This window comes from Staurois parvus, unplaced genomic scaffold (genome assembly GCF_062004578.1).
Source record: "Staurois parvus isolate SC_StPar_1 unplaced genomic scaffold, SC_StPar_1.0 ptg000183l, whole genome shotgun sequence".
NCBI classification, from domain to species: domain Eukaryota; kingdom Metazoa; phylum Chordata; class Amphibia; order Anura; family Ranidae; genus Staurois; species Staurois parvus.
The window spans coordinates 9,176,684-9,192,563 of NW_028317979.1; the positions used below are offsets into that span (position 1 = coordinate 9,176,684).

Consider the following 15,880-nt stretch of genomic DNA (forward strand, 5'->3'; position numbering starts at 1 on the left):
TATGTGTTTGTGATTTTCCATTCCTAGCTATCCCTATATAGAGTAAAACCAAGCCCTTGACATTTTTTATGTCATTCTGGTACCTTTTAGGACTGATAATAATGATATGGACAGTCTGGTGAAGGGGGTATGATGACATACCATGCAATCTATTGGGAGTCAGTAATAAAAAATAGTTAATAACACAGTGGCTAAATGGTTAGCACTTTCACCTTTCAATACTAGGGTTTGAATCCCAACTACGGCTCCACCTGCCTGGAATTTGTATGTTCTCCCTGTGCCTACGTGGGTTTCCTCTGGGTTCCTCTGGGTACTTCAGTTTCCTCCCACACTCCAAAAACATGCTGGTAGGTTAACTGGATCCTGTCTAAATTGTCCCTAGTATTTGTATGTATGAATGTAAGTTAGGGACTGATGTGAATGTACAATATATATGTAAAGCACGTGTAAATTGACAGCGCTATATAAGTAACTGTAATAAAAAAACAAGTAAACCTTTGATTTGAGATAAGCCAAATGTCAAGTTGCATCACAGCAGAAGGTTCAAGGCAGGATTCCTGTCTCACACCTGTGTTTTTTTTATAGCTTTAGGGAAACAAGGAAGTTCCCAACAGAATTGGATACATATGTTGTATAGCACAAACACAGCTGCCTTAAAGCTGGCCATACATGGTTCAGTATTTATTGTTCAGCCAGCGATTTGAATGAAAAATATTGACTTGATTCCCCCATTTTCACTGCTATAAGGTATTCTGATAGTGTAAAACAGCCTTTCTCAACCAGGAACCCCTGAAATAACTTTTTGGTCTGAGGAAACCCCTACTAAAAATGACTATATCTATAACTCATGATACATTGGTGAGATGGTCAGTGGGAATAATGCTCCTTACACTTGTGGTCATGGGGAAGAATTACCCCCCTTACAGATGGTTGAAAAGATCAATGGTGTCAGTAGGATCATATCTGAGAGGCAGAAATTGCTGATTGCTCAAGGAACCCCTAGTAATCTGTGGGGGAACCCTAGAGTTCCATGAAACCCTGGTTGAGAAACCCTGGTGTAGAGACTTCCCTGCTGTCATAATACACAGATCAGTGCTGCAGCATTATGCCTGGAGTGCTAATAGAATGGCTTTTATCTGACAGGGTGGATAAACAGAAGTCAATCAGTAGATGACTTCTGTTCAACTGTACTGGCCAGGGGCGGACTGACCATTTGGAAACTCGGGCACTGCCCGAGGGCCCAGGGTCAGTAGGTCATGAGATGCCCCTGGTACCTTTTTCATAGGCTTTTTTGAGTTTGGGCAAGGACACAGGGGCCCCATGATCCCCTATTGCCCGGGGGCCCCATGAGTTGTCAGTCCGCCCCTGGTACTGGCCACACATCGAACTTCAGCTGGTCCCTGCTTAACGGCTAAATTTTGATCCATGTATGGCCAACATTAGCAAAGCAATGGTGATAGGTTTGACCAAGTTTTAATCTTATAGTAAAGCTGTCTCATAATGCCTACTTTTGAGTGCATGTTAGGCTTTATAGCAATGTTTAAGGCTATGAAGAGAAAAGATGCTGCTGATGATGATTATTATTTTTACTATTAGAAGGAATGTCTACATTTCACTATTTTTGGCAGTGTGGTGGATTGTATCATAAACATACAATACCTCACATGTTTAAAATAATAGTAACGATCAATATCATCTTTATTGTAATTTTAATTATAGTCCCCATAATGATCTACTGCTTTGTGTTTATTTTTCCCAGTAAAAAGTTCCCTTGTAAAAACATCTCTAGTGAATGGATCATCCCTACTGTGTCACCAAGCGTAACCAACATTCTGTTATCTCACGAATGGACTCCGAATAATCCATCCCCTTCCTGCACCTGCAGTACAAGGAATAAGCTGATAATGCTGCCCGAATGTCCTGAGGGTGCTGGGGGGCGCCCTCCACCACAGGTAAGCATAGGACTATCCCAGGATGGCACTGAATACACAGCTGTGATCCATAATAGATTCTTCTACATTGTAGTCATGGCATTATACTACATTAAAGCCCAAATTAACCGTCATTTTAAATCCAGTAAATATATTTTAAAAGCATCACAACAAAAGGTTTACAGAGGTTTATAGTTTGTTTGCTTGAGAATGCAGCCCCAGACTGAGTAGAAAAGCATGACCCTTACCAACATTCTGCAGAGAAGGACCCTCACTTTCAATATGAAAGCAGTCATCTCTCTGCACAGACGCCTCATGCCTCCTGCTGAGTCATGGCTAAAGCTATCCAATCATCTGGGAGCATGAGCTTTGCTATAGGTCTGATGGTAGGATACATGTCAGACTTCTGCAGAGAGATTACTGCTTCCACACAGAAAGCAATGGACTTTCTGTGCAACATTCTAAAAGAGGATGGGCTTTTCTACTCAATCTGTGACTGCTTTTAAATAAAACAAAAGGTAAGACTTTTGACACCTTTTGTTATGATGCACTTGAAATATATTTAACTCATTTAACCTGAAAGTTCAGTTGGACTTTAACTAATTAGTATAGACAAGGAGACCCAAGGGAGTAAATGCCCTGAGAGCAGAAAATACAGCTTTTTCAACCTACATGGCCACACAAAGAAAGAACATTGACATAGTTGGTATTTGAGCTTCTATTGGTAAGCTTGCAAAGTTTCTTATGACCTGTGTTATACGCTGGAGTCACAATAAGGCCCCATTTACACCAGCAGTACAAAGCAGTATGTTAACATACACTGTACTACATAGATGTTAACAAATGGTGTAATTCACATAGTTAATAATGTCATACTGCTACATTCTTTACATGCATAGACAAAGAAGCAGGTTTGTACATTTTTTGTCAGCTAGGTTCCTTAAAGTATATGTCAGAAATGTGGGAGCTACTATTGCTAGCCTCCCTTTGAAAACGCTAGTTATCTGGCTATATCTACCGTCAACACTTTTGATTCACATACCCAGGCAAAGCATGGTAGAAGTAATTGTCAGAAACTCTGTATTCAAGTTGAATACAGTGCAATAATATAATGGGAGCCAGGGAAGTAGCATTCTCAAAAGGCGAGGTCAGTCTTGACATTCTATAGAATTTACTCATGACAGGTGCACATTATTGTACAAAAACACATAATAATAAAGGTGTGACAGGAAAAGGATGATGATGGTGTCATCTCACCTAGCCCACTGTGACATTATCTGGCATATGTAATGGTATGTACATATGATTTAGATAGATAGATAGATAGATAGATAGATAGATAGATAGATAGATAGTACTAATGTGCTGGTTTAATATATATATATATAGACACACACACACTATATTGCCAAAAGTATTGGGACACCCCTCCAAATCATTGGATTCAGGTGTTCCAATCACCTCCATGGCCACAGGTGTATAAAATCAAGCACCTAGGCGTGCAGACTGCTTCTACAAACATTTGTGAAAGAATGGGTTGCTCTCAAGAACTCAGTGAATTAAAGCTTGGTACTGTGATAGGTTGCCACCTGTACAATAATGCAGGCCATAGATGGGTCGAAAATCGGCCGATTTTTCGGCCGAAAATAAAATCGGCCGATTTTCGGATCGTTAGTGGGCTATTTGGTCAGCCGTTTTTCGGTATTTTGGCAGATTTTTTTTTTTTGGTAAAGTTGGAAAAAAAATCGGCCGATTTTTCCGATCGGCCGATTTTCGCGGCAATGATGGGCAAATCGGCCGATTTTTTACCGATAAAAAATCTGCGCATGAGCAGTGACCTGCAAGAGGAAGACAAAAAGAAGAAAAAGAAGAAGAGGATGAAGAAGAAGAGGATGAAGAAGAAGAGGATGAGGATGAAGAAGAAGAAGAAGAAGATGAGGATGAGGATGATGAAGAAGAGGATGAGGATGAAGAAGAAAAATAAGAGGATGAGGATGAAGAAGAAGATGAGGATGAAGAAGAAGAGGATGAGGATGAAGAAGAAGAGGATGAGGATGAAGAAGAAGAAGAGGATGAGGATGAAGAAGAAGAAGAAGAGGATTTGGATGAAGAAGAAGAGGATGAGGATTAAGAAGAAGAAGAGGATGAAGAAGAAGAAGAGGATGAAGAAGAAGCAGAAGAAGAGGATGAGGATGAAGAAGAAGAAGAAGAAGAAGAAGTAGGATGAAAAATAAGAAGAATTCCAGTCCAGCAAAAAGTGTCCCTGCAGAGAGCTCCGCTATTTCTTTGACAGTTCTTTGACAGTTCTTTGACATTTACAGCGGTTGCAACATTGTATCTATTTGTTTCCAAATAAAAACATCTGTATCCTAAATGGAAACAAATAGATACAATGTTGCAACCGCTGTAAATGTCAAGGAACTGTCAAAGAAATAGCAGAGCTCTCTGCAGGGACACTTTTTGCCGGCTCTAGACGGGATGAAAATCGGCCGATTTTTTTTACCATTGATGGTAACGTCGGCCGCTTGAACGACTGATTTTTCGTTTTTTAAAGAAAAATCTGCCATTTTTCTCCCCGTCTATGGCCTGCATAAGTCCATCCGTAATATTTCCCTGCTACTAAATATTCCACGGTCAACTGTTAGTGGTAATATAACAAAATGCAAGCAACTGGGAACAACAGAAACTCGGCCACAAAGTGGTAGGCCATGGAAAATGACAGCGCATGCAGAGTCAATGCCTGGGACAGAAGAAAAGACAAGAGGCTTCCGTCTGAGTGTAGTAATAGCACTGTATTTAATAGCAAAAGATTAAAAACACTCACAAAGGAAGTAATAAAATAAGCTCATCTGTGTATATGAGAGATGACCATTTCTCAAAATGTCCTGCAGGCGCCACCGGCGGTTATGGAAATAGCAGCTGGGCTGATGGAGATGGTAAGAGACACTGTAGTGGTCAATCCTGCAGAGTGTTGGTGTTGTAGAGCTAATCCAGCAGCATTTGTGCAGGAAGGAGCCTAGTAATCAGCCTGGAACACACCAGCAGGATAAGATGTCACAGGAAGAGGCGGAGGGTCAGTGGGGAGGAAGAGCACAGACGAGGGAAAGTCAGTCTATACGCTCGGAGACTCTAGCTCCTTCTATTGGCCTGGTGGACCTTGGGGAAGTAGCAGCTTAAATAGAGGACACTGTCAGGCATGGAACAACAGTGGTCAGCGGAGATTTAAAGACACAGTAACATGGAAAAAACACATATCAATGTGGAACATGATCTCAAAGCACAAAGCTATAAAAAAATAAATAATAATAAAAAGAGAGCACTGAACCATAAAACAGAAAATTATGAGGGATATGGATGTATAATGTTGTAGACAATTAGCAATGATAATAAAAATGGTAATGAAAGTAGAATTGGATATACGGTAGTGTCAATAACATGGAAAAAAGGTGTAAAGAAAAGAAACAGGGTAATGAAAGCAGGGGGGAACTGAAAAGAGAGGGGGGGAATGAAAAGTCATATGACTATGTACGCATGTCAGTATATGCACATCTCTGTATGGAAGATGCATTGCTAGGATAGACATTAGGGTATTGGAGGAATGGACAGATGATTATAATATAATGTGTTTCTCTATTTCCTCATTAAGCCCTTCTGGAGCTAGCATGTCTAAGGTGTAGATCCAAGATGTTTCACATTGGCAGAGGCGCTTAAAATGCTCTGCCACTGAGGGTAATGGGGGAATGTGTTCCAGGACCCACATGAAGAGCCCAGTGGTGGATTTGTCATGATGTTCTGTGTAGTGTCTAGGGACACTGTGCTTATGAGAACCTGCTTTAATGAGGCATCTATGCTCACCAAAGCGTTTATGTAGTGTTCTGATGGTCCTTCCTACGTAGAATAACCCACACGGGCATGTTAAACAGTAAATTACATATTTGGTGGAACAGTTGTAAAATTCCTTTATGGGGTAGGTTTTCTCTTTGATGGTGAATGTTTTCTAACCATGTTGAATGAAGGAGCATGTAAGGCACAATGCCTTTTTACATTGCTACATCCCAACAAAAGGGATCAGTGCAGTGCATGGTTTGGGATTTGAAATGCGCTTCATTTTACTGGTGGCTATTTTAATGTTTCCTGTACTAGACTTTGGGAGAATCACTGATGGATGTGTGCAAGAAGGGATCCTGTAGCAGTATGAACCAGTGTCTACGTAGAATGTTCTCCATTTTCTTGTATTGAGCATGAAATTGTGTAGTGAAGCGTATGGGTTGTATGTTGACGTCAGGTGTGGATGGGTTAGGCTTACGAGCTGATCTCTCTAGATAATGTTGAAAACAGTCACATATAAGAGGGGCAGGCTATCCCTTTTCTAAAAATTTTTTGGCTAAGATGTCTCTATGGCTGATGTAGTCTGCCTCTCTGGTGCAGTTGTTTCATAACCGGCAACATTGACTTTTTGGGATATTTTTCACCCAGCGGGGGTAATTACAGTTCTGAAAGTGAAAGTGAATATATGAGTTCCTGGCAGTGGGTTTGACATAGTTTTTTGAGAACATGTTTTCATTGTCGTGACAAAGGTGTACAGGTGTGCAAGGAAGGCAAGGGTGTGGGGATCTACTACATAGGTGAAGGATAGTCCAAGGTGGTTCTGATTGCAGCATTGTGCAAAGGAGTCAACAGGCTGGGGAGCGCCATCCCATATGATCCCTATATCACCTATGTATCTTACATAGAACACGTTATGGGAGGCAAATGGATTGTTATGGGTTATATTATTATTATTATACAGTATTTATATAGCGCCAACATTTTGCTCAGTGCTGTACATTATAATGGGAGACAGTACTCGAGACAGCACAGTAACAATACAATACAATACACGAGGGGTTCGAGGGTTATATGCTGGTATTCCCAGAAACCCAGGTTGGCATAACTAGGGGTAAAGTTTGCTCCCATAGCTGTGCCATTCCTCTGTAGGAAGAACTCTCCTTTGAATTCAAAGTAATTGTGTTATAAGCAGAATTGGGTGGCCTCCAGAATGAACTGTGCCTGTCTTGGATTTATGAGGGGATCCTCTGCTAGAAAATGTTGAATGGCTCAGAGACCCACCTCATGGGAAATCAGAATGGGGGGATCTCATGGGGTATCGAACTATACAGAAAGGTGACATCTAGTGAGACCCACAAGTAGGTGGGTCCCCAACTATAGTATAGTATAACAAATCCTTAGAAAAGGGATATCCTGCCCCTCTTATATGCGATCCGCTCGTAAGCCTAACCCATCCACCCCACACGTCAATGTACAACCCATACATTTCACTACACAATTTCATGCTCAATAAAAGAAAATGGAGAACATTCTACGTAGACACAGGTCCATACTGCTACAGGATCCCTTCCTGCACACATCCATCACCAATTGTCCCAAAGTCTCGTACAGGAAGGCAAGAAACATTAAAAGCAATATAGTAACCAGTAAAATGAAGTGCATTTCCAATCCCAAACCACACACTACACTGATCCCTTTGGTTGGGATGTACCAATGTAAAAAGGCATTGTGCTTACAATTCTCCTTCATTCAACATGGTCAGAAAACATTCACCATCAAAGGGTAAACCTTCCCCATAAAGGAATTTTACAACTGTTCCACCGAATTTGTTATCTACTGTTTAACATATCCATGTGGGTTATTTTACGTAGGGAGGACCATCAGAACGCTAAGTAAATGATTTGGCGAGCATAGACGCCTCACTGAAGCAGGTTCTGATAAGCACAGTGTCCCTAGACACTACACAGAACATCATGACAAATCCACCACTGGGATCTTCGTGTGGATCCTGGAACACATTCCCCCATTACCCTCAGTGGCAGAGCATTTTAAGCACCTCTGCTAATATGAAACATCTTGGATCTACACCTTAGACACCCTAGCCCCAGGAAGACTTATTGAGGAGATCGAGATACATATTATATTATAATCATCTGTCCATTCCTCCGCTAATACCCTAATGTATATCCTAGCAACGCATCTTCCATACAGAGATGTGCATATACTGACATGCGTACATAGTCATATGACTTTTCATTCCCCACCCTCTCTTTGCAGTGCCCCCGCTTTCATTACCCCGTTTCTTTTTGTTACACCTTTTTTCCATGTTATTGGCACTACCGTATGCAATTCTACGTTCATTACCATTTTTATTATCATTGCTAATAGCAGTATGTCTACACTGTTATATATAGTATGCATATCCTTTATAATTTTTTGTTTTATGGTTCAGTGCTCTCTTTTTATTATTTTTTTTTTTTTTATAGCTTTGTGCTTTGAGATCATGTCCCACATTGATATGCGGTTTTTCCATGTTACTGTGTTTTTAAATCTCCGCTGACCGACCACTGTTGTTCCTCGTCTAACAGTGTCTTCTGTTTAAGCTGCTACTTCCCCAAGGTCCACCAGGCCAACAGAAGGAGCTAGAGCCTCCGAGCTCGTAGAATGACTTTCCCACGTCTGTGCTGTTCCTCCCCACTGACCCTCCGCCTCTTCCTGTGACATCACATCCTGCCGATGTGTTCCAGGCTGATTACTAGGCTCCTTCCTGCACAAACACCACTGGATTGGTTGTACAACACCCCCACTCTGCAGGATTGACCACTACAGTGTCTCTTACCATCTCCATCAGCCCAGCTGCTATTTCCATAACCGCAGGTGGCACCCACAGGACATTTTGAGGAATAGTCATCTCTCATATACACAGATGAGCTTGTTTTATTACTTCCTTTGTGAGTGTTTTTAATCCTTTGCTATTAAATACAGTGTTATTACTACACTCAGACGAGCGACTCCTGTCTCTTTTCTTCTGTCCCTGCATACAGAGCTGGCTTGCTCCGAGGATGGCTGCCGTCTTTTTGTGCTAAAAAGATTCCAGGCAAATTGCCTGAGAGACTCTTATAAGGACTTATTGTACACCAATGCATTTACAGTACATACCCTGTTTTAAGTACTTGTATGCCAATATTGCCATTATCATCTTTTACTTTATACATGTTATAATTTTTATCCTTTTCACCCTTACACTACTTTACTCCTGTATGCCAGAGTTACTCGTTCTTTACTAGAGTCAATGCCTGACTGCCAATGCACAATCTTGACTGCATTGTGTCAAGTGTAAAGTTTGGTGGAGGAGGGACTATGGTGTGGGGTTGTTTTTCTGGGGGTTGGGCTTGGCTCCTTAGTTCCAGTGAAGGGAACTCTTAAGGTGTCAGCATACCAAGACATTTTGGACAATTTCATGCTCCCAACTTTTGGGGATGGCCCCTTCCTGTTCCAACATGGCAGTGAAACCATACAAGTGTACTAACACACATATAGTACAACTAATGGCAAAATGTATTAAAATTTTGGATAGAGTGGAGAGGGATTAGAACACCTGTCAGTTTTTATTACTGTCTGTGCCCCCGGGAGATTCACCCTCTCTATTTATCCTGTTTGCCATTATCATTGAAAGTGAAAGTAAAAAAAAATCCCACATTTTGGGTTGTCACCAGAAAAGGAATAGAGGGAATATCTTCCAATAAGGACACTAGTTTTGCTAGGCAGGGGGTTCCCAAGGGATTCCCTTCATTTATAGTGATTTCCTCTCACTTCCTGTTTGGCTATGGGGTAGTGAGTGAATGGAAATCTCCCAAATGGGACACAGATGGCAAAAAATAAACTGACGGTTATGACCCTCCCTCTATCCAAAATGAAAAACAATTTTGCTTATAGTTCTATCTTAAATAGTATGTATAGTCAAACTTTTTTTCATTTTGAGTAAAGTAGGAAAATATTAATCCCCCCCTTCCCCCAGAAAATTTACCTTCACTTCTAGTTCTGGTGACAGCTGTAAAATATATTTTCCTTCACCCTCTTTGGCAATGGTCACCGGGAGAAATAGATAAGATACCTACACCTAGCAGAGACACAGGCAGCAGAAAAAAACTAAAAAAAAAAAAAGGTTTTGCCTTTATATTTTGGGAACTTTTGAATTCTGCACAAATGGAGAACTATCTTCTGCTCTTGTAGTCAGGTACTTCAGTTCATAGATCGGTTGGTAAATGCTGCGTAGGATTCATTCTATACCACAACTTCAAACTGTTGATTTTTTGTTTTTTTTTTGTCAGAGAATTCAGCCCGGCTCAGAGATTCTCCAGGACCTCACAGAGCGAAATATTTCAGATTTTCTCCTGAAAACATACCCCACTCTGATAAGAAGCAGGTGAGTTAGACTTTGGGTTATGTCTGTTTTGCTTTGTATGAAATTGGATTGTCTGGAATATAGTAAATTGTCCAATCAAGCTGTCTAGCAGATTCATATCAATGCCAAACAACTTTGTAGCACAGAAGCATTTTTGTAAGTGCATATGCAGTTAATTATTGACACGAGTGGGATTGTTGTCACACAAAACACTCAGCGACAGGCAGAATATTAGCAAATGCCTATTGGCTAGTCATTACCTCAGCAACTTTATCTCTTATGTGTACAAGCAGTAATATGCCTGGTTAAATCTGACCTTGGATAAGCTGATTATACATTCTTTTACTCATGTAACTGGAGTCTAGGGTAACAAAAGAAATAGAAGGAAGCAATGCGGCTTTATAATAAGGTGTATAATTAGTGTGTAAAGTATACATTTTCTGATCTTACAAGGGTTTTATTTATATAAGAAAACAAAGCAACAAAGGAAAATGTAGGAGCTACCTTGGACAGCCAATCAGATCACAAATTGGGAAATTTCTGTTAGAAATATTGAGCACTTTCTACATCAAATCTGCGGGCCATACATTATTCATTTTCTTTCGTTCAACCAGTTCAATAATCAATTCCCCTGTCCACACATTTGAAGTGGATGGGGGAATCCCTCCAGTGGAGCTACTGTATTCTGACAGCAGGGAGACTTCCCCATTGTCCGAAAACATTAATCAGCACCACTGGCTGTAGCCGGCAGCACTGATCAAGCAAACCTTTTCCAACAGGATGGCTGTACAAAAGTCAATTGAGAGATTCACCTCTGTATAACCAGCCTGCTCACAGATGGATCAAAATTCAGCAGGTCCCAGCTGAACCAGCTGAATTTTGATCCATCGATGACCCGCTTAAAGCAGAACTACATGGTATCTGAGCACCACAAACCCAAAAACTATTTAATTCATTTTTAATATTAAAAGCAAACATACTCACCCGTCCATGTCTCCATGTTTTATTTTTTCAAGAAATCCCCTTGAAAAACACCCCCTATCATTTTTGTCCATAGCCATCTTGAGTAAGGGTAGATGATTCATGTAGAGTTTACTTCCTGGAATCCATCTACCATTAGCTAATGCATGCAGGAAGGAGGGTGTGCTTAGTTAAGGAACCCCCCTCCCTCCTGAAGAATCCTGGAATGTATGACATAATTTGCCTAGGCCTGGAAACCAGGAAGTAACTGAAGAAAGGTAAAAAAAAGTTTAAAACAAGCAAATATGATATACTTTCCTATCTATTTACTAATGTTAGTAGCATAAGGATTGAATATAATGAATGTTGATTGAGAGAGTGAAGTTCTGCTATAAGATCTATTTTTAAGCTCAAAGTGCACCTGTGCCCAGTCTATCGACATTAAATTATTTACATATTCCTAGAGAAAAAGCAGTAAAAGAGGGGCAGGAGGTGACATCATGATCCCTACCTCGTCAAATCAAGGAACTCTTTGCATTCATTGACAAAATGCAGTGTTCTTTGAATAGCATCCGTGCTGAGTGACCTCCTGTGCTCAGCAGCAGGGCAGCTGCTAAGCATGGAACCCAAAAACTAGCGGAGATCACCGTAGTATTTACCAGAATGATTTCCAGCTTCAAGAGGGAGCAACCAGTTATGACACATAAAGTTCACACTTACAGCATATCGTTCCAAGCTGGATCAATGTAACTATGCTAAAATAGCCATACCTGAAATTCAGATGGCAATACAATGTGGGTATATGTTATATCATATCATTTTTTATATATATATATATATATATATATATATATATGATATAAAAAGTCTACACACCCCTATTAAAATGTCAGGTTTCTGTGATGTAAAAAAATGAGAAAAGATAAATAATTTCAGAATGTTTTCCACCTTTAATGTAACCTATAAACTGTACAACTCAGTTGAACAACAAACTGAAATCTTTCAGGTCAAGGGAAGTAAAAATAAACTTAATAATAATATGGTTGCATAAGTGTGCACAACCTTAAACTAATACTTTGTTGAAGCACCATTTGATTTTATTACAGTACTCAGTATTTATGGGTATGAGTCTATCAGCATGGCACATATTGACTCGTCAATATTTGCCCACTCTTCCTTGCAAAAACACTCCAAATCTGTCAGATTGTGAGGGCATTTCCTTTGCATTCCTGTGCATTTCCTGTTCCTCTTCAGATCACACCACAGATTTTCGATTGGATTCAGGTCTGGCTGGGCTATTCCAAAACTTTAATCTTCTGGTGAAGCCATTCCTTTGTTGATTTTGATGTATGCTTTGGGTCGTTATCATGCTGAAAGATGAAGTTCCTCTTCATGTTCAGCTTTCTAGCAGAAGCCTGAAGGTTTTTTGCCAATGTTGACTGGTATTTGGAACTGTTCATATTTCCCTCTACCTTGACTAAGGCCTCAGTTTCAGCTGAAGAAAAACAGCCCCAAAGTATGATGCTGCCACCACCATGCTTCTCTGTGGGTATGGTGTTCTATTGGTGATGTGCAGTGTTGTTTTTGCGCCAAATATATCTTTTGGAATTATGGCCAAAAAGTTCAACCTTGGTTTCATCAGACCATAACACATTTTCCCACATGATCTTGGGAGAATTCAAATGTGTTTTTGCAAAATTTAGCGATGCTTGGATGTTTTTCTTCATAAGAAAAGGCTTCCGTCTTGCCACTCTTCCCCATAGCCCAGACATATGAAGAATACAGGAGACTGTTGTCACGTACCACACAGCCAGTACTTACCAGATATTCCTGCAGCTCCTTTAATGTTGCTGTAGGCATCTGGCAGCCTCCCAGACTAGTTTTCTTCTCAGTTTTTCATCAATTTTGGAGGGATGTCCAGTTCTTGGTAATGTCACTGTTGCTCCAAATTTTCTCCACTTGATGATGTGTTCCATGGTATATCTAATGCCTTAGAAATTCTTTTGTACCCTTCTCCTGACTGATACCTTTTAACAGCGAGATCCCTCCGATGCTTTGGAAGCTCTCTGTGGACAATGGCTTTAGGTGTAGGATGCGACTAAGAAAATGTCAGAAAAGACCTACTAGAACAGCTGAAATTTGTATGGCGTTATTCAGAGACACTTTAAATGATGGTCAGTGTGTACTGACTCCAATTTAACATGATTTTTAATTTGATTGCTTAATTCGGAACACAGCTACATCCCAGTTATAAGAGGGTGTGCACACTTATGCAACCACGTTATTTAGGTTTTCTATGCTTACTTCCCCCCCCCTCCCCAAAAGATTTCAGTTTGTTTTTCATTTGAGTTATACAGTTTATAGGTCACATTAAAGGTGGAAAAAGTTCTGAAATGATTTATCGTTGTCTCATTTTTTTTACATCATAGAACCCTGACATTTTAACTGGGGTGTAGATTTTTTTATATCACCTGTGTGTATATATATATATATATATATATATATATATTACAGTGCAATCCAGTCCAGACAGTAACAAGAAAAAGTGCTTAGTCCTTGTGTATTATGTAAGAGTCCACAAAACTCTCTTCTGAGTGTAAATGTGATTCCACTATAATCAATACATATGATAGTGGCATGCGTGCTTATCCACAAGAAAGCAGAGCAATCCGTGCTTCTCCACAGGCAGTGAAATGCAATCCACCTCTGTGTCCCACCACCTGTATCTACAGACTCTTACCTCCAAACCATGACCCACCATAAGGTGAGAGTCAATAGCACCTTCCCAGATCACTGGGTTAAATAGAATGCTTCAATCCTCCCGGGATTCACAGTCATGAAAAGGCTTAACCACTCAACAGGAAATATAGAGAATAGGGGATCTCATAATGTAGTATGAAGCTATTCAGACCTTTATTCCGAAAACATAAAATATTACTCACAAGCAGACTGCACTCTATAACCCAGTGCACTGAATCAGATGGCTGTATTGTATATATGAGAAGCTATTCCTTTAAGTGTGGGTTAAGTTCATAGGAAGGCACTGTACGGAATGACGAAACGCATCGGTGGTATTACCGCTTGACATCAGCACGCCCGGAAGGTTGAGAGTGGCCATTTTACCATATCTTTCCAATTGATGTCCACACTCTAAGGAATAGCTTGTCATATATACAATACAGCAATCTGATTCACTGCACTGGATTATAGAATGCACTCTGTTTGTGAGTAATATTTTATGTTTTAGTATATAACCCCAAAAGTGTAGTTTGTGCAGCTTACAGCAACCGATTTATTTTTCACTCATTTCACTAATTTGATCTCAATAGTATTTTGCCTTAGGGCTCTGTAAGGGGAAAAATGCCAATGCATTGTAATGCCACATCCCACCATTTACTTTTTTCATTTTAACTTTATTGAAATGTCACAGAATGATGTTTCATTCATCTTTATGCATTGAAGTGCTTTATGATGCAGTGTAGTACGTCGTAACATGCTGCACTGAAAAAAGTAGAGCATGAGCAGCACAGTGTGAACTTACTGCCTTGTCTATAGCAAAGGTTACCAAATACAGCCCAACACACATGGAATGAGATGAACAAACAGTATGCACGTCTTTTCTCTGTAGCATTATGTAGCTTCAGTCAGGTAATCTAAAGTGACCAGGTCCAGACTGGGACAAAAAATAGCCCTAGGCATTTTAGACTCAGCAGCCCATTTTTTTAAAAACCAAATTACAACTACCAGTTTACTGAGCACTTCAATAATATAACATGAGAAGAAAAAGTGATTGTGATTGGTTGCCAGAGGTTATAGCATATCATTACTGCTCACTGACTGATTGCTAGAGGTTGCTGCACATCATTTTTGCTTGCTGATTGATTGGCTAGAGGTTACTGCACATGATTTCTACTTGGTAATTGGTTGCTAGAGGTTACTCCACATCATTAATGCTCACTGATTGGTTGCTAGAGGTTACTGCACATCCTTACCACTCACTGATTGGTTGCTAGAAGTTACTGCACATCATTACTTTTAACTGGTTGTTGGAGGTTACTGGACATCATTAGGTTACTACACATTATTACCGCTCACCCATCACTTAGCTCCATAACCCCAGCCAGAATTCCATAAGGGTGCCCATCAACCCTTTGTACTCTTCATATCCCCACCCACAACCCCATACTCTTTATAGCCCTGCCCAAAATGCCCTTCTCTACTCTCATTAGCCCTGCTCACAAAGCTCCCTCTCTGTAGCCCCTATCCAAAATGCCTCTTAGCTCTCCATAGCCCTACCCCCAAATGCTACTCAGCTCTCCATAGCCTCTCCCACAAAGCTCCCTCTACTCTCCAAAATCCATCCCAAAATGTCACTTCACTCTCCATAATGATACCACCCAAAGCCCTTGAATACCAATAGCCCTGCCTACAGCCCCCTCCGATCACCAGGATTCCTCTGACCACTGTCTGTGCCCAGTGGAGCCCCATAGATAAGTCCTGTCACTGATTACCCCAGCCGCTGACAGGGATTAGGAACAGTCATAGACAGTCTATATGGGTAGAAGGACCTACCTGGTCCTGGCCAGCCAGGCTCACCATTCGTGGGCTCTCAGTCAGTGGTGCTGGCTGCTACTCCCACTCCAATCGTATCTCCTACCCTGAGACCTTCTGAGTCCCAAGAATACAGGCTGCATGGAATGGGGTGGGGTCAGAGCTTCAGTGGAGCGCCTGGCCCCACCCACTCCTTGCTCGCTGG

The 15,880-nt window shown here is 40.7% G+C and overlaps 1 protein-coding gene across 1 annotated transcript in view; it reads left to right on the top strand.

The window, feature by feature from the left end:
• ABCA4 (ATP binding cassette subfamily A member 4) overlaps positions 1-15,880 on the top strand; it is a 259,321-nt gene that overhangs the window by 172,224 nt on the left and 71,217 nt on the right. Inside the window, exons 34-35 of the mRNA XM_089677323.1 lie at positions 1,760-1,952; positions 10,091-10,185. Of these exons, the coding sequence (XP_089533449.1) occupies positions 1,760-1,952; positions 10,091-10,185 (288 nt within the window). The remainder of the gene's footprint in view (positions 1-1,759; positions 1,953-10,090; positions 10,186-15,880) is intronic.